Genomic DNA, 19,453 nt, shown 5'->3' with positions numbered 1-19,453 from the left:
CATAGCTTAATGAACTGAGCGGCAGCTGTCCCACTCAGTTGAGCCATGGGATTAAAAAGAGATTTGTGATTTTTTTTTTTTTTTTTTTTTTTGTGGAGTCCCAGCACTCTGATGCCAACTGTAACCTTATGTTTCTGTAAGGACATCAGAGATGAATCAGTACACACACATTAACTTCTTCAGGAGGATTCTCGTTTTTGGAGAATTGCCTAGTTATTGGTACGTAAGTTCAACATCCAGCTGTGTCATTCAGCCATATGGAATATATGGTTCATACATGCAAACCACAGGACATATGGTAAATATATAGTTTCTTTCTGTTGGACCTTGTGATGGTTATGTTTTTGTGTGTGTCCATAATTGTGTCCAGACACTGTATGTGGTGAACTATAATTCTGAGACAACAAAATCAGTACACATAAACACACCAAAAACTTTATTCGTATAATACTTAATACTGTACTTAATATGTTTCTTGTTTGCATATTTTTTTTTATATTAGAAGTTCAAATGTTTCGCTCCGGGGTGCATTGTGAATCATTGACTTGGATGGACCCAGCTTCTTTCTGACTTACAGCACAATGAATTAGCCAGTAGGGGGAAACACTGCCTGGTTGACAAGAAATTTGCTATTTTTAACTTTGTCTTGTGTGATCCCAGATGACAGATGCAACATCTGTAAATTCTAGGAAGAGAGGAAGACTGATTTTTAAAATGCAAAGTGTGAGCTAGTAAGCAGCAGGCTGAAAGAGTAAGAGCTGCCTTTCCTGAAACTTTGCTGCCCTCTGCTGGTCATTAATAGGATTGTGGGACCACTTTTCTGCAAACTGCATGAATGAGGGAAGCATGTTTTCATGCCCGACTTTAATAGAGACTTCCCTTCTGCTATACGCCTGTGGTGATACTCCTGACAGGTTTAAAAAGTGCTGTGAAATCTCAATTTTAGCGTCATCTTATTTAAGCTGAAGTGGATGTTGCTGATCCTTTAGCTACTGAATACATATTCATCTTTGAGACAGAGGTATGGAAGTCAGTTTATCATTTTTATTAAGTCACCATCAAAATCAGTCTTTACCCAGTCATCCTCTCACTTCACACTTTGCCGGAACCACCTAGCTCATCATATATTACCTCCACACTAAGCCTTTCTCTCCACTCACTATTCATCTTTGTCTCTCTCTTTGGCACTCTGTACATCTGCCTGATCATTTTCATCTTTATTATTTCCAGCCTTGTTTCATATTCGACCTTCATCAGCCATGTCTCAGGCCCATTTAATACTACTCGTCATGCAGTTCTCATAAACTTTCCTTTCAAAGTCGAGGGTTCTTTTAGAAACCATCATGATGAATTCACCTGGAATTTCTTCTGTGCACCTCTCAGTCTTGCTATTACAGCTTATGTGTGTACACCTTCATCTGTATTCATCAGCAGAACTTTCCTACCTTCTCATAAACAATTCCATTGTCAATATCTAATTTTACACTTCTTACATCAACTTTCTGTGCCCCTCTCACACCTATTCTACAAATTCACCACCTGAAGATTGCTCTTCACACCATAACATTGGTTTGTGCACCCTTTACTTCCTACAGCTCTGCTGCACATGTCGTATGGCCATGTACCCTCCTCTTCCATAACTCCTTCCTCTTCACCTCCAACTACCATATATGTCTTTTCTACCTTTATCTTTCCTGCATTTATCTGCAGCTGCTAAGTTTCAAACTAGTTTTCCCATTCGTTTTTTTCTTCTAAATCAATTTTGCTTCACTTTTTACCATCAACACATGATTGCCTACACACAAGAGCTCATTCTTTCTTTGGTCAACACCTCCTTCATTATCTTGAAAAGTCATGGACTCCAAACAGATCTCTGGTTCAGCCCCACCTACACCTCAAATCTTTCACTATATCCATCTCCAGTTCTGTTTGTGCTTCCTCCTAAATTGACATTACTGCAGATGTTGACTACTTATCCACACCAAAATTTCTTGGTGCCCACTGCATCATTTCATATGGCACACTGAAGTTTCTTTCCATTTCCCTGATGCTGTTCCTACTCTTACTTGACAACAAAAATCAAATATGTTGTTCCTTTGCCAGGCATGAAGCTGAACTGCGTTTTGCTAACTTTCAACTGATATGCAGTCGTGGCCAAAAGTTTTGAGAATGACACAAATACTGGTTTTCATAAAGTTTGCTACTTCAGTGTTTTTCGATCTTTTTGTCAGATGTTTCTATGGTATACTAAAGTATAATTACAAGCATTCCATAAGTTTCAAAGGCTTTTATTGACAATTACATTCAGTTTATGCAAATAGTCAATATTTGCAGTGCTGGCCCTTCTTTTTCAAGACCTCTACAATTCGCCCTGGCATGCTATAAATCAACTTATGGGCCAAATCCTGACTGATGGCAGCCCATAATCAATGCTAGGAGTTTGTCAGAATTTGTGGGTTTTTGTTTGTCCACCCGCCTCTTGAGGATTGATCACAAGGTCTCTATGGGATTAAGGTCTGGGGAGTTTCCTTCCCATGGACCTAAAATTTTGATGTTTTGTTCGCCGAGTCACTTAGTTATAATTTTTGCCTTATGGCCCGGTGTTCCATCATGCTGGAAAAGTTATTGTTGGTCACCAAACTGTTCTTGGATGGTTGGGAGAAGTTGCTCTTGGAGGATGCTTTGGTCCCATTCTTTATTTATGCCTATGTTCTTAGGCAAACTCCCTTGGCTAAGAAGCAACCCCACACATGAATGGTCTCGGGATGCTTTACTGTTGGCATGACACAGGAATGATGGTAGTGCTCACCTTTTCTTTTTTCTGGTTGACCCAAACAATCTGAAAGGGGATTCATCAGAGAAAATTACTTTATCCCAGTCCTCAGCAGTGCAATCCCTGTACCTTTTGCAGAATATCAGTCTGTCCCTGATGTTTTTCTTGGTGAGAAATGGCTTCTTTACTACCCTTCTTGACACCAGGCCATCCTCCAAAAGTCTTCACTTCACTGTGCAAGCAGATGTACTCACACCTGCCTGCTGCCATTCCTGAGCAAGCTCTGCACTGGTGGTGCCCCGATCCTGCAACTGAATCAACTTTAAGAGATGGTCCTGGTGCTTTCTGGACTTTATTGGGTGTCCTGAAGCCTTCTTCACAACAGCAGTGGAAATGTTTTTTTTGGGGGGTTAAGTTCATTTTCATGGCAAAGACGGACTTTGAAATTAATTGCAATTCATCTCATCACTCTTCGTAACATTCTGGAGTACATGTAAATTGCCATAATAAAAACTGAGGCAGCAAATTTGTGAAAATTAATATTTGTGTCATTCTCAAAACTTTTGGCCACAACTGTATGATTCTTGTCTCCATCACTCTTGCCTATATTATCCTCTTTAATAAAATCCCTGTGTGTGTCCATGTGTCCGTGTGTGTGTGTGTGCACGTGTGTCTTCTGGTGAAGTGCGCATGCGCGGGGCACTCTTTAATAAAGGACATCATTGCTGGGGAGAGTGCTGATTGGGTACTTGCGGCCGTGCACATAAAATCCATTGCTGGGGAGACGCCACACATACAATAATCAGCTGCACGCCAGCACAGATTAAAATACTTGCAGGGGAACTGCACAGTACTTGCTGGAGAGACACCACAGCCACGATTATCAGCTGCACGCCACACATTAGTTCCTGGGGAGACTCTGCTGTTTGCCCAATGTTGTGATAGAAAATTAAACGCATATTACGGACAAGGCGGAAGGACAGGGAAGGTCGGAATGAGTGGCAGAGTCACCGGCCTCTAGCAGATGCTTCAAAGGCCGCCTGACGCGTCACACAAGACAGAGAGGGCGGGACCAATAAAATATCGCACGGCCAATCCAATCGGATTTCGGTAAATGAGGTAACACCTAAAACATAAAGCACGAAAAATCCAGTCGGGTACTGAGACGCGAAGACCAACTTCCCCAAAGAGGTGGGATTAGTGTTTGTTGTGCAAGTGTTCACTCAGATTTGCGATTAAGAAGCTTGGCCCGGTAAAGTGTCAGTCGTTGAAGGGGTTTTCCTAAATATACGAATTTTCATGATATTACAATAGGATGACTTTTAAAAGTAGATTTATTTTCGCGCACATAAAATCCGTTGCTGGGGAGACGCCACACATACAATAATCAGTTGAACGCCAGCACAGATTAAAATACTGGCTGGGGAACTGCACAGTACTTTCTGGAGAGACGCCACAGCAAGCTAAAATAAAGAGAGGCAGGATAGGAGATCTTCAAACAGACATAACACATCAATCAACAGCCACAGAAGAGAGGATAAATGTAATATTAATTATACTTACTGTATTGTCATATATGTTTCTATTTTATTTTTATTATTATTTTACTTTAGGCTTCTTGCAAAAATATTTTTGACAAAAAAAATTAAGACTAGAAACAGAATGAGGTCAAGGTCCCTTGCCATTTAATATAGACTGTTCCCACAGACTGTTTTTCAGTCTTCACAAATTATCCCTTCACACACAACTGCATCGCGCAGATCTGTCAACCATTCAACAACAGGATCTTCACCTGCCTTCAACATTTCAAGCCTCACTCAGTTTAGACCCAGAGCTGTGGCTATCTTTATCATCATCATCATCTGTTGCACAAATCCTTCAGAAATGTACAACTAGGTCCTTCTGTTTTATCAGAATCAACATTATTACCCCATCCTTTCTCTTCTTTCAGTAATGTCTCCATGTACTCCTTCCATATATCCTTAATGCTAATATTATGAGTCACCATGTAACCTTCAGCATTTTTCAAGCAATTCAGTCCTACTCTACCTTATCTTTGTTTCTTTTGCTGTGTGCTCAGCAATACTGAAAATGTTTTCCTTTTTCTGTTCTTCTACAACTTACTTGCAAACTTCTGCTTCTTAGCCCCTTGTACTTTCTGTAGCATTTTGCTATTTAAATAACCTTAACGCTTTAATTGCTTGCATTTTTTTACTGGCACGGTTATGAAGATCATTTAATTTATCTGATGCAACTTCAAGCACAACCAATTAACTCTGGCAGCCGTTCATGCAGGCAGCTGACCAAGTGTGCTTTCTGCCACATGTGCGACTTTGGCGATGTAGACTGATGATCTGTTTAGCCATCAAGAGTGGCTATAAGACAAGTAAAATATAGAATATACAAAAGTTGAAAACCTCTCTGAAAGTAAATTTATAATGCTAAATTAATCAGTAGCTGAGGTTGCACAGAATGAGCCTATGTTTTGAGACCAGTTTGTAAATGCTTTTCAGATCTCAGAAGTGTATAAAGTGTGCTCTAATTTGAGTTCTCTCAATAAGAAGTGATCTTTCAAATTTATTTAAACAATAAGTGTACCAAACAAAGTCAGTCTACTGGAAGCCGAGTTGTTTAATGCAAAAAGACAGACGTGACGATGACAGTTCTCATTTTATGAAAATGGACCTAAGAAAAACATTATTTCATTGTTTGTTTTTCCCATCGTTGGGGTTTGCCACCTTAGTGTTCAGTGAACTGACAACAGGTGCAGGTCTCAAGTGACTGTAACAAAACAGTTTGCTCTGCCTATGGTTCATCTCGGTTTCCAAACTTCTTTAATTATGTAGGGAGGTGTTGTCAACCTTGGAGTACTATGGCCTGTACCCTGCCCATGTTTTGTACCTTTCATTAACCGGGATATTAGAGCAGACGTTTTTCAAGACTGACTGCTCTTCTAAATCCTAAACTAACTTAGTTACCTTTTACAACGCACCAGGGGGTTGATGACTAATAGTGAGCAATATACTAGATGATCCGGTTTACTGGATTAAATTCATCTTCTGGTATGTATTTTAAGAAAGCTGTTTTACCGGTATGTTCATAATTAGTGAAACACCTGCAAATGCATTTAAACATAAAACACGTAACATGCATGTGAAAGAAAATGCTTGTGTAAATGTATTGGTGTCTTAAAGGTAACGTCTTTGTGTATGGACTTGTATGAGAACCGTGTGTAATAAATGAGCCAAACTCTTTACTGGAAGTACTGTGTGGTTCAGTCTGATTGGTGAGTCAATGCAAATGGGAAGGGAGAACAGAGAGAAGCTGCATCTAGTGGTGTATGTGCTTGGAGGCAGCAATGGCAGCAAGACAGTAAAGTGAGTGAGTGAGTGAGAGAACTGACGTGTTCTTTTGTAGGTTTAAGAGAGGTGAACACCTGCAGTCAAATCTGTTTCAGTAGAAGATTGTTAACAAGCTTAAAAGGCGCATCAGTGTTAGTTACATTAATAATTATGATAATCGGTTTATTTGCTTAAAAAAATGCATTTCACTCTGAACAGTATATACAAATGCATTATACCAGTACCCAATGAAAAACAAAACTATTGCCAGTAATTTTTATTATAGATTTATTTTAACATACTCCTAGGATTATTATGATTGGTACATTCAAAAATAGCAAAAAGAGAAATGGCCTCCAAAAAGACCCACAAAACCAGGCCAGGGTCTTCCAAAACCTAAGCCCCGGCAGTTTAACCCCAGACTCTACAGGCAGTTTTTGACATGTCCAGGCCCAAAATAGAATCTGACTTCAGATGTTCAAAATGTACTTCAATGTCCCAAAAATATCAAAAATTCACTTCAAGGGAGATGAACTGTATAAACCTCTGGCTTGGAAAGATCAGGCTAATGAAGAATCATTATAATAATATTTATTTGAAATTGCACAAAATGGCAATAGGACAAAATTAGGGCATAAAAGGATTTGTCTAAATGGCAATGTAGAGGAAACGAATCCAAACGCATAATCTAAACAACACAAGCAAAATCCAGAAACCAGAGAAATTGATACTAAATGCACGCATAAAAGGTCAATGAGCCACTGAACCGTTTGCTACTCAGCCTTACAATATATAGGCTGGGGATGGTCCTTCAGCTGTGATGTCAGGGTGGCTCTACATTTTGGGGTTCCACCCACAAAACGCAAGGAATATAAAAGAACACAACAGGACAGTACATACAATTAAATAATTAAACAAAACAATCAAAGAAAAAACTGATTTTACATAAATAAAAAATACAAATCAAAACAGTAAACATAGATAAAAAAAAACAAGGCAAATAACATTTAAAAAATTATAAAACCATTTAATTAACAAAGAATAAACATGAAACATGTACAGCCTTGGCTTAACCATAACAAGGATAACTTCGATGTATTTGCTATACTCCTTACTGTTCTGCATCAACTCCCTCAACTTTAATAGTCTAACTAACACCAGGAAGAAACATCAGTGTGTATCCCCATCTTGTACTATTCCAAATCTTGCACTTGCAACTGTCTTTTCATTTCTTCAGTAGCCGCATTTTTTTGCAAATTTATTTCCATGGATGGTGTCCTGGAGGGCTCCAAAAAAGTAGAAATCTGAAGATAAAATACCTGCTCTCTAGGGAGAACTGTCCACCTAAATTTTGTTTAATAACTGCCCTTAAATGTTCATTACTGATCCCTTTTGCGCTGTAAGGAATTTAGTAATGGTGGATTATTTAAAAAGCATACCACATGACACCATTTTAAAGGCCAAATGTGCATACACTAGAAAAAGGATTATACTTTAGTACTACAGTAGAAAGCAGGACTTTGCAATTTATTCTGTGATTAATTTTAACATTTTAATTTTGCCTAAGGTATATGTAGGGTTGTACATTTTTTTGAATATTCCTCATATATAACCTATTTTATGGGTGATGTACAAGTGAAGTCTTTAGTGCTGCTGACTAAATGATCCAGAGTTCTGGGTTGGAATGCCATGCTTTGGCTGTGTGTATTGAGTTACAGTACATGTTCTTACCATGTCTATTTTGGTTTTTCTTTGCCGTTTTGTCCCACATCCCCAAGTAAGTTTGTGCTATGTTAATTGGTTAAGCTTAGGAGGACCCTAATGAGTTGGGGGTACTATCCAGAGGTGGTTTATGTCAGCCAACAAACCTGAACTAAGTTAGATGGGTTTGAGAATGTTCTGTAGTAACATAATCTATTTGGATTTGTGTGCATATATCTAAATTGGCCCTAGTGTGTGCTTGGTGTGTGGGTGTGTTTGTGTGTGTCCTGCGGTGTGTTGGCACCCTGCCCGGGATTGTTTCCTGCCTTGTGCCCTGTGTTGGCTGGGATTGGCTCCAGCAGACCCCCGTGACCCTGTGTTCAGATTCAACGGGTTGGAAAATGGATGGATGGATGGATATGCGGATAGGCCACTGTGTTAGGACCATGTCTCTAATATCAAACTTGCCCACCAGCGTGAAAGTATTTGGGAATGTACTTAAAAGGTGCCAGAAGTACAGCAGAATGCATCTAGTTCATACAGTTTCAAAAGTTCCGCATATTGAATCTACAGGTTTTACTATACTTATAAATATTCGTAAATTATCAGAAGGTAAATTTCTACTGTGAATACCATGTTCCATCTCATTTCGTACATATTTGATTGGATTGAGATCTGGTGAATGGGAAGGTCTCTGCATTTAGCTAAATCTAATGCCCTGTCCTAGAGCCAAACAGACTTTCCTGCCATTGTCATATGGGGCATTATACTGCTGAAAAGTCACAGTTGCAGATGGACACGCTGCTGCCACAAAGGGATTCACCTAATTTGTAGCGGCATTCGTACATCCTGTGGCATTAGAATTTTGCTTTACTCATATGGGGGTTTAAATGTGAGCATTAAAAAGATGCTGCTTGCCGTTACAGCACCACCACAATACATTTTCTCCACCTAACAGGGTGGATTCACGGACTTAAGGAATTTTCTCCTTATTGTAGTCCTCCCTTTAGTAAGAGCTAGAATTCATTAAACCAAAAAATTGTGTATTTTTTTTTTTCACCAACCTTATGTAGGCTCCTGGGGCTGCTGGCTGCTATGCAGCAACCAAACAAAAGTATGACCACTTGTGCATTCTGATATACCTCTTTCTATAACAGTGTTTGTACTGTGCTGTTAGGTGACCGGCTGTAACCCATCTGTAGCCTAAGCTGTAGCTCATCACTCTGCACATGCCATGTCCGTTTGCGTCAGCCTCTTTTCAGCAGTCTTGTTTTTGAGTGGTGACCCATTCTTGATAACAATTACAGCACTGTTATGTAAGAAAGCCCCTGGTGCATGCATGGTGTCCACTAATCTCTCTCTCTCTCTCTCTCTCTCTGAATTTCACACATACAAGTTTCACTGGTACCAATTTCAAATACCATTAGCTGCTTTCTATCATTAAGAAAGATAACTGAAAATGTTTTATATTATAAAATATATTCCATCCATTATCATACCTGTTCAGTTCAGTGTAGAAAGCACCAGAGTCTATCCCATTAACATTTGGCACAAGACTATCACAGTCCACATATCCACATGCTCTCCTATCATACCAGTTTGGATTAGCCAGTTAATCTCGTATTGCGGATGTGAGGGGAAAGTTGAAGTACCTGGAAAATATGCTAACTCTGTGTTAACAGTAATTGGGCCAAGATTTAAACCCAGGACTTTGAAGCGAACTATATTACTGTGCTGCCCCAAGTGTTAGAACGGTCATGTTGCTTTGACTTAATTTAGTTAATTGAATAACATCTTCAGCTGTCTGTGAAGTACAACACTGCCAAAGGACTGAGTGAGCTGAGATATAAGATTATAAAAGGAAGAGTGGAAGCTCACTTTTCCAGAATAGTCTTCGTCAGTGGGAACTTAAGAAGTAGGTTCAAGGCTCAAAAATTAAGTGCCTACTGCTGCCTCCTCATTTCTCAGTTTTTACCATAGGAAACAGGGAGTTGAAAGTCTCATGGGTTGCTTAGCAACAGAGCAACCTCATGGGAAAGCCTCTTATGAAAGACCCAGAGGAGACCAAGTGCCTCATTATTAAGAGTAATTTAGAAAACTATAGAGTATAGTGGCAAGATATAAACTAGAAATCACAAAGGCAGCAAGTGAGACATGGAGCTAAGATGTGGGCATGGCTTTAGAGCAGCTTCTCTTCAGGCAGACCTTTTAAAAACTAAAAGAAACAGTACAGGACAGAATACAAGCAGATAATGCAAGAAAGCAAAGTATAGTTTGATGATAAAGTGACACTACAGCAAAAAGTTGACTTTTGTGCAGATGACCGTCTTAAGCAAAAGCTTCATTGGCGTAGCCCAGCAGAAGATCCCTCCTTAGTTATACCAGCCTCTGGCACAGCATCAAATGTATGATCCTTAAAGTTCATAACCCCCCCAAATATTCATATGCAGATATAATTAGCTGCTTTTAATTATTTTTCTTTTGCTTATAAGGATATGCAAAAATCAGTTTTACATATAAAATTTGAACTTTTTTTTAACACACAATTGTGCTGTTTCCAATGAACTCTCAAGAACACAATATTAATTTGGACACCTTCCCTTTTATCATTGTAGATCAGTTTAAATACCTAGGGGTAAATATCACAATTCAATTTATAGCTCTTTTTCAACAAAACTTTGCTGTCTACATGAAAAGACCTAAACAAGATGGGCATAGATAGTCTACCCTCCATCTCACTTTAGCAGGGGGAATCAACACTATCAAGATAAATATCCTTCCCAAGCTTCTTTTTCTTTTTCAAAGCATCCCCATATACATTAACAAATATTTGTTAAGAAATTAGATTCAATCATAACCGGATATATTTGGATTTTGAAACATCTACGTATCCAAAGAGCGACCCTAAAACGACCTAAAGCAGAAGGTGGCATGGCACTACCTAACGTTCAATTTTATTACTGGGTGGCAAATGTACAAGCTGTAAAATCCTAAACATTGACACAAATTGATGAACACACACAAGCTTAGTCCGCAATAGAAATAAAATTCTGCAGTACTTTTTTACAGTCTTTGCTTTGTACCCCGGTAAATACAAGTTATCGTCACTATAGTAACAACCCAATTGTCCTTCATTCACTCAAAATTTTGAACCAATGTAGGAAGCAGTTCAAGATAGAGAAGCCACCTTTTTCCACTCTCTCAAACTTATACTGTTTTTAATGTTTGTAAAATATATGGGATTATTTTACTTAGAGAATTGTATATAGATAATGTCTTTGCATCCTATTAAAAATTACACTTCAAATTTTACTTCCCGCCAGCACAGTTTTTCCTTTACTTTCAAATTAGAAACTTAGCTAAACGTAATCTGCCCAGTTTTCCTCACCTCCCACCTATTTCTATTCCAGAAGAAATATTGATCAGTCTTGAAAACTCAGACAGCATTTCTATAATACATAAAAAACATTTTAAAATCCCACCCTTTCAAAGATCCAAGACTACATTGGGGAAATGATCCTTTACTTAACATTTTAGAAAAGGAGTGGAAGGCAGTCATGCACAGAATTCATTCTAGCTCCATATGCGCAAATCATACAATTATTCAAACTCGTTTAAAATTGTCCAAAATGTTTCCTGGTTAAGATTCAACCTGTGAATGTTGCAGTTTAACTCCATCCTCACTGGGCCACATGTTCTGGGTGTGCATGAAATTAACATTTTGGACAAAAATCTTTAAATGCCTGTCCAGACAGCCTTGGTGTCACAGTCGCTCGTAATCCATTAACAGCTGTGCCTGGTGGACTCACAGATGGTCTTAAAGTGGAGAAGGACAAACAAAAACTGTAATTGCCTTTACCTCACTACTAGCACGTAGACTTATCTTGGCCAACTGGAATAATCTTAGCCCATCTCTTTCAAGTCAGTTGGTAACTGATGTTATATACTATTTGAAATTGGAAAATAATCAAATTTTCACTTAATGGATCTGCTCAGGCGGCACAGTGGAGCAGTGGGTAGCGCTGCTGCCTCGCAGTTGGGAGACCAGGGGACCTGGGTTCGCTTCCTGGGTCCTCCCTGCGTGGAGTCTGCATGTTCTCCCCGTGTCTGCGTGGGTTTCCTCCGGGCGCTCCAGTTTCCTCCCACAGTCCAAAGACATGCAGGTTAGGTGGATTGGCGATTCTAAATTGGCCCTAGTGTGTGCTTGGTGTGTTTGTGTGTGTCCTGCGGTGGGTTGGCACCCTGCCCAGGATTGGTTCCTGCCTTGTGCCCTGTGTTGGCTGGGATTGACTCCAGCAGACCCCCCGTGACCCAGTGTTCAGATTCAGCGGGTTGGAAAATGGATGGATGGATCTGCTCAAAATGGTTTTAAAACCTGGCATGATCTAATCAATAACATTTTAGAATAAGCATTTTTATTGGGTGAAAATGATTCTCTTCCCTCTTTTCTACTCTTAAAAGTTGTACTATGGCTGTCGGCCTTCCTCTCTTTCTCTTGGGTGGGGTTTTTATTTAGCTTTGTTAAACTTAATTACATTGTATGGAATGTTACTTGCTTTTAATAAAATCAATTTAACATTTCAAGGGTCTGACAATTTTGTCAAAGCAAAGTGTGTGAGTAAGGACAGCATAATAGTGTGGTGGTTAGTGCTGCGAAGTCAAAGCATCAGGGACTTTGCTTTGAACACCAACCTGCTCACTATCTTTGTTAAGTTTGCAGTTTCTCCATATTTTAACATCTGGTATTTAGGATTTCTTCCTGATCCCAAAGACATGTATATTTGATTGACTGGTGACTTCATATTGCCTTGCAATGTACCTGTGTAGGTACTAAGTAATAGACTGGCACCCCACCCAGAGCTGCTTCCTGCTTTTCTCCTGATAGTGCTGAGATAGGCAGTGGTGCAACATCATCCTAAAATTTCATAAATAAGGTGACTACATAAAGGAATATATAACTAGCTATAAAACAGAAATGTATTAACTAATCCATAATATTGCTGCCATTAATGGCACACATGGTTTTTACACTTTCTATGCTGAATGTAGATCAAAGTAACTTAAAATAGCATTCTCAAATCTGCTGAATCCAATTCAAGGTTTCAGGTGGTGAGAGCCTGTGCTGGAATCACTAGGCACAAGGCAGTAAGCAGCCAAGGACAGTGCTTTAGTGCACCACATGGCATGCACATACATCCACACTCACACAGGACTAATTTAGAATCTCTAGTTAAACTAACCTTTTACATCTTTGTGGTTGGGGCAGAAAACTAGAATACCCAGAGAAAAACCCAAAGAGGATGTGCAACCTTCAAACAAATAGCAATCTGGGGCTTGATTCAAACCAAAATCACTTGATCTGTGACACAGGAGCCCAAATATAGCTTAAAGTACTTTAAAAAAGTACTATACAGTTTACCTTAATAAATATATAAAAACAGGTACTGTAATAATGAAAATAACACTGAAAGTATAATAATAATAATAATTAATGTAATTGATAAAATGTATAAAGTTAAGTTTTTACAGCCATTACTTATCATGTATAGTAAAAAAAATATCATACAATTCTTACCTTTATTATTCTACAATAGCTGTGGCCAAATGGCAATGGAGGAGTGAAAAAAGAAAATTACCTTAAGTCAAATACTGGAGAAAATAAACCTCACGGGTCACAATAGTGATCCAAGAATACAAAGGTTTGTTGACCTAGGCAAAATGGTCATCCAGCTCCTAGTGGGCATTCTATATTACATTATCCATTGTCTGTTGTGAAATCATGGAGATCTGATGCTGAAGGCTCTGTAGGTTTACTCCTACTGTCCAAAGACAGGAAGACCGGTGAATTGTCAGCACTAAATTGGTCCGTGTGTGTGTGTTCACCCTTCGATGGACTGGGGCCCTGTCAAGAGATTTGTTTCTAACTTCCATCCTGTGTTATCTGGGATAAGCTCCAGCCCCCAGCCCTGAGATAGTAGTATTGTCAAACTTGCTTGATCAGTTTCGGGGGCATGGCGTGTGGATCCCAACTTAGCTGCATTTGGCACAAGGCAGGAAATCAGAAGTGGATAGTGCACCACTTCATAGCATGGGTCCACTATTTCACTCAAGCACACTCCAAATCACATGGAGTCAATTTTAGAATCTCAAATCAAGTTCACAGTCAAATGTTTGATAATGTGGAAGGAAAACCAGAGTACCTGCAGAAACATCCACATACTTGGAGAGAATGGGCAAACTCCTCACAGACAGCCACAGGGGTTGAAGTTTGAACCTAGGATACTGGATCCTTGAAGTAACCTCACTTTTCCATCAAGATTCTGTTACCGTAGAACAAATTTACGTAAACAAGAAAATGAGGGGAGCTTATTGTTCCATTAACTTCAGCACCATGCCATTTTGAATTTGTGGAGCAGAGATTGTGGCACTTTGATCAATGTATAACCATGAATAACAGACATGTTTCCTTATGGCAGTGTTCTCTTCGGTATTTGGATTAGGTTGCATGCTGGTCAGGTTATTTCTTTCTGGAGTAGCCCACATTGTAGTGCTCTGCCAAGATGATCAATTAAATTACCCTGGCATAGTTTAGGAGTCCACTTCAGCTGGACTTCCTTTCTTATTTCAGCAAGGCATATCCTTTACAGGAGGACCTTCACTGCTCATATGCAGAGCGACTGTCAGTTTCATGGTGGTGATGCACAAAGTGTTCATTTGTGTTTTTGTTTTTTTTTTAATTTCTATTTTATTTAAAGCGATGCAGAGCAGAAATCAGTCTTGGTAGCAACCGTAGTCATCAGTTTAACCTCAGAAGTTTCAGCCTACAAATTATGACCGCTTTGCCTCAACAGTTGCTTGGGCTCTTCATTCCCTGTTCCTTACCAGCAAACCTGTCTCCTCATCAGTTGGTCAACAAAGATTATAGAGTTATGTCTGTCTGCCCTGCCTTATGACTCATGACCACTTAACTTCCAGCTAGTCTTCTCTGCTAATAAACTGTGGAAATTATAGTTATCTTTCACTTTAAGACCATTACCATGAGCTGCCTGTTCCTCTCATATTGAATCTGATCAAAGCCACAGTCTTGTTACAAAATATTCAGGTTTGAGATGTCATGAATCTTGTCATTTAGAAAATGATTGGTTTTATCCAAAACAGTCCTCTGGAAGAGAGGAGTATATTTTTTGAAATGGTCAGAGGACTTTGGAGTTAACATCAGAAGCTGAGGCATCTTTAATCCTGTTGTGGGTCACTTAATAGTGTGCCCATCAGAGGTACCCCAGCTACTCCTTGATTTGGCATCATAGTGGGCAATGCTGAGGAATGCTATCAGTGGATTTGGGTCAGATAATCGCTTCCCAAAATGCCCTGGAGGTTGCTTTTGCACCCCCACACTCCTGATGTCTTTGCATTCCTGAATGGGCTGAACTGAGTTACAGGCATCTAGTAAGCTGTCTTCAGCATGAAGCTTCTCCCTGCACTGTGTTCCTTTTGATGGACTTGAAGGTTTGTGACAGACAGAAAAGAAAAATAAGTGAGATTTTGTCTTCATATCGTTAAATGTCACAGATGTTACCAGCAGAGGATTGCAGACCATAGGGGAGTGGGTATGGGTGCACATAGTTTCACACACATGCACACAAGGTTATAGCATTCACCCTAGCCCACCCCCCCACCCCAGTTCTAGTGGGAGGAGGAGGAGGAGGAGCTGATTTCCAGTTCGATTTCAGCGATTGGCTCTCTATAATAAGGTCTGGAGCACAACTGTGGCCTCCTGCCTGCAAGCTGCACAGCATAGTAGTTGCACAAGCTCCCTGACTGGCTGGCCCCTGCTTTGTCTGAATTCTCCTTGTAGGTGTCTACTCTGCTGTGGTAGGTGCTTTTCTTTTGTTCTTATTTTATTTCCAGTGCATTGGGCAGTTAAATATTCATTTCAGATTGTCTCTTTGGTCAGCATTGGTGTTGCCACTATGGTTGTGATACTCAGCAATAAATGGCTTGATCTGTGCTATTTGAATATTTGAAGGGGGGGGGGGGGGGGGGGGTGCCTCTATTAGCTATCAGAATAAGGCTTAAATTCTGAGCTCACCTTGAGGGAGACAGCGTGGTGCACATTGCTTTGTAACTCTTGTTCTTACTTATCAGGGTAACTAGAGGAACAGCATGTCATGCACTGGCCACATGTGTTCGTTCATTCACTGGACACTAAGCTTTCTTGGGTGTACCTTGTTTACCTTATTGACTTATTAGGCTTGTTGTTGCAGGGATTTGTGGGTAATAGGGGATTATTGTTAAGGGTCTAAAACTTAGGGTGCAGCACTCCTAGAGCCTTACTATAGCAAGGGAATTTGTACAACTGACATATAGGAGTGGTTAGATAATATGATTCCTCATTTATGGTGTATTCATGCAGTTGAGGTTTTATGGGCACAGTTGCACTACTGTAAAAGTGCTGTTGAATACTGGGATCTTTCAGTGCTGGCCATGTGGATAGCGCTGTATAAATGTAATGAATTATTATTATTATTATTATCTGTGGGTGCTGGAGCTATATTAGTGGCCTTTAGGGCTCCTTAATTGGATGGTTTGCACATGCTGCATTTCAGAGTCAGCTGAATGATGGGTATTATGGTTCATTCCATTGAAATGGCTGCTGGCATGACAATGTTTATTAGACTGTAAATACATGGGTACTTTATTCAGCATTGGGAATTCTGTCATTAAAGGGGTACATGTTGTTCATTGTTGCTTCATTAATGGGCTCTTCCATGAGCACAGGGATTTTTCTGCAGCATTCAGTGTTTGGTAGTTGGACATACAGTAAAGGAGCATATTGGCACGTAAGCACTTGTAATTATTAAGGTACTTCTGTAAGGATATGTGCTGGGGGGCGGTGTTAATTAGTTTGGCACTGGGGATCAATATCCAGATTTGAAACCATTGTTGTTTTGAAACTTTGTGGTATGAGAATCTGTGTCGCCTCCAATTTGCTACACATTTTCACTCTTACTTTGCTATGGATGTCCTTGATTGTTATGAATTAGGATGTATCCCTTCTAGTGGTCCCATGAACAAGAAACTTCATAGTAGACTGATTAAAAATAGTACTGACAGGGGAGAGCCTCCATGACTTTTTTTATGGAAGGACAGAGCCTACAGGGTGGCATATCTGATTAATGACAAGAAGGATACAATATGATAAGTGGCATTGCTGCTTGGTATGGCTCTTGACAACTTGGCATGTGGGGTGTCTCTTCTATAGAGTAGGCAAGCCCAATGTCCGTACAACCCCCCCCACCCCAGTCTTTTCTGCTTACTCGGTCTCTTGTCTTGCTGCACTCCGAAATGAAACAAAGAAGTGATTTTGGTGCGCATGGCCGCCTCTGATTGATGAAGTCTGGGAAGCGGATGGGGGTTCCGGAGGCCCTGCAAGGACAAGTGGACGAGGGAATGTGCGTAACTGTCACATTGCAGTGATTGATGGCAGTTAGGTAATAGAGAGGGCTGACCCTGCGCCTGCTACTTATTTTACAATGGGTGCCGCAGCACGTGGGGGCGCCTTGCTGTGTCACACAGTCTGATGGATTGTCACACAAAATGGCGGGGGGTTGGGGGGGGGGGGTGTTGGGTCTGCTATTTTTCAATTAGTCACTCGTAGAGTTTTGAGACTGCTTGTGCTTTTTATGGTCATGCTGGCCTTTTAATTTAGGTGTAGATATTTAATGTCCTATTGGAACATGATTTTCATGCATTCCCTGACACAAATGATGCAGGTATGGAGACTTAATCTGATTAAATGGCACAGTTACCTGGAATATGTGCTGCTGACTTCTCAATTTAAGACACTGGTTTGTGAGAGAGCTCTGGAATTAATTTGTGTGGCCTTACCAAGAGGATGCAGGGCTGCCTTTCTGTGGAATTGGATCTCCATTACCATTGATAGGCTGGCATCTGGCATACAGCATGGTGAAGGAGCACCTCAGAAATTATTTTTAGTCATTAGTAGGGAAGATGGTTTTTTATCAACCGCTTTCAAAGCACTGATTCATCATGTAAGGCATCTAGCCTGACAGTGCTCACATTGTCAAAATATGGTAACATGGGAGTGATACTCACTATAAAAGTCTTTATATTAAATAAACTATTTCTTGCCTTTTCTAGAATTTTACTGTTTGACTAGGGGTATGTGACTAAGCAAATTTGCAGAAATCTGAAAGATGGAGTGTCATTTCTGTGTTAGATTCTTTGCTGTGCTGACGCTTGTTATATCTTGGTCATCTGTCTGTCTATTCACAGGTAATCCAGCAGGCTCTGCACCGTCAGCCCAACACAGCAGCACAGTACTTGCAACAGATGTATGCTGCACAGCAGCAGCACTTGATGCTCCAGACAGCAGCCCTGCAGCAGCAACACCTGAGCAGCGCCCAGCTGCAGAGTTTAGCGGCCGTACAACAGGTAATCCTTGCCATCAGGCTGGCACCCAGTTTTAAAATGCCTCTTAACACAGTGACTACAAGACTATGAAACAAGAAATACATGTAGCCAAATTGCTGCAATACAGTTTTGTTTCAGACCCTGTTTAGTAAGCAGTTGATGAGAGACAAGTTTGAATTATTATACTGAGCTTGATGTCTGAGCTGGGGCTGTGTGCAGCTGGCGAGTGTGGTGTTTAGGCAGTAAATGCTATATGCCGCCAAACATGTTTTAGCTTCACAGCTGGTTACTATGATTTATTCTTCAAAAATCGTGTCTTATAAAATGGTAAATTGATCAGCGGGTGATAAAAATTTTAAAACAAGTGAAGATGCTCTCAAGAATGTGATCTTGTGGTTAATCGCCATTCTTGGGCTTTATGGTCTAATTCTGAATGTGCCAATTGTGGTTCCTGATTCAGTTAATTTCTTTGCTGTTGTGAAAAGAGTTTTGCAAAAGAGCAAGAGACAAGGTCATCTACTGCATTTCTCCCTCATTGCGCAACCCCTCCTCAATAGTGCTGTTCTGTAGGACACATATAGAAAAAGATGAGATAATACACATTGTAGCAAGACTTCTGCAATTTTTATGGCACATCATTCTGTTTTAATCAATATTTATCACTGCTTTCTTTTTGACTCCTTTTATGAAATTCTGCAATATATCCCTACATGGCATGCTATACTAAACTTGGCCAGCTTTAACAATTTGTTGTGTTTTAATCTTTGTTGAAATCACTTTTATTAAATATTTGTTTCCCGTGAGGATGGCAAATTGGTTAGCACTACAGCTTCACTGCTTCAGGATGCTAGATTCATTCTTGGCCTTTTCATTATCTGTGTGCACTTTACATGATCTCACCTAGGCTCTGCATGAGTATGCTGGCTTCAACCCAAAGACATGCCATGTAACTCTTAATTATTGCTTTATGACAGATTGCAGATGTATTCGTGAATGGACTCTGTGACAGACTGGCACTGTGTCTAGATGTTGTTATTGCTGGAATAGTCAGTGGCACTCTATATTCCTCTAATAGAATAAGCAGGATTCAAAAATGCATGAATGTTTTTTTTTTTCTTAAAAAATGCTTACATGAAAAATTTTAAAATCTGCATAGAATACAAAGCTTTTTAGATCATGAGTGTTAAAAGTGAGGGAAGAGGAT

General features: G+C 39.9%; 1 protein-coding gene across 7 annotated transcripts in view; it reads left to right on the top strand.

Moving 5' to 3' along the window:
* Positions 1–19,453, top strand: part of LOC114656269 (polyhomeotic-like protein 2) — a 121,598-nt gene that overhangs the window by 38,805 nt on the left and 63,340 nt on the right. For all 7 annotated transcript variants that reach the window (XM_028807782.2, XM_028807781.2, XM_028807779.2 and 4 more), the window contains exon 3: positions 18,112–18,270. In XM_028807782.2, the coding sequence (XP_028663615.1) occupies positions 18,112–18,270 (159 nt within the window). The remainder of the gene's footprint in view (positions 1–18,111; positions 18,271–19,453) is intronic.

Source organism: Erpetoichthys calabaricus, chromosome 8, assembly GCF_900747795.2.
Source record: "Erpetoichthys calabaricus chromosome 8, fErpCal1.3, whole genome shotgun sequence".
Classification (NCBI taxonomy): domain Eukaryota; kingdom Metazoa; phylum Chordata; class Cladistia; order Polypteriformes; family Polypteridae; genus Erpetoichthys; species Erpetoichthys calabaricus.
The sequence above is the reverse complement of the archived record's forward strand: the minus strand, read 5'-3'. Positions and strand labels throughout refer to the sequence as shown.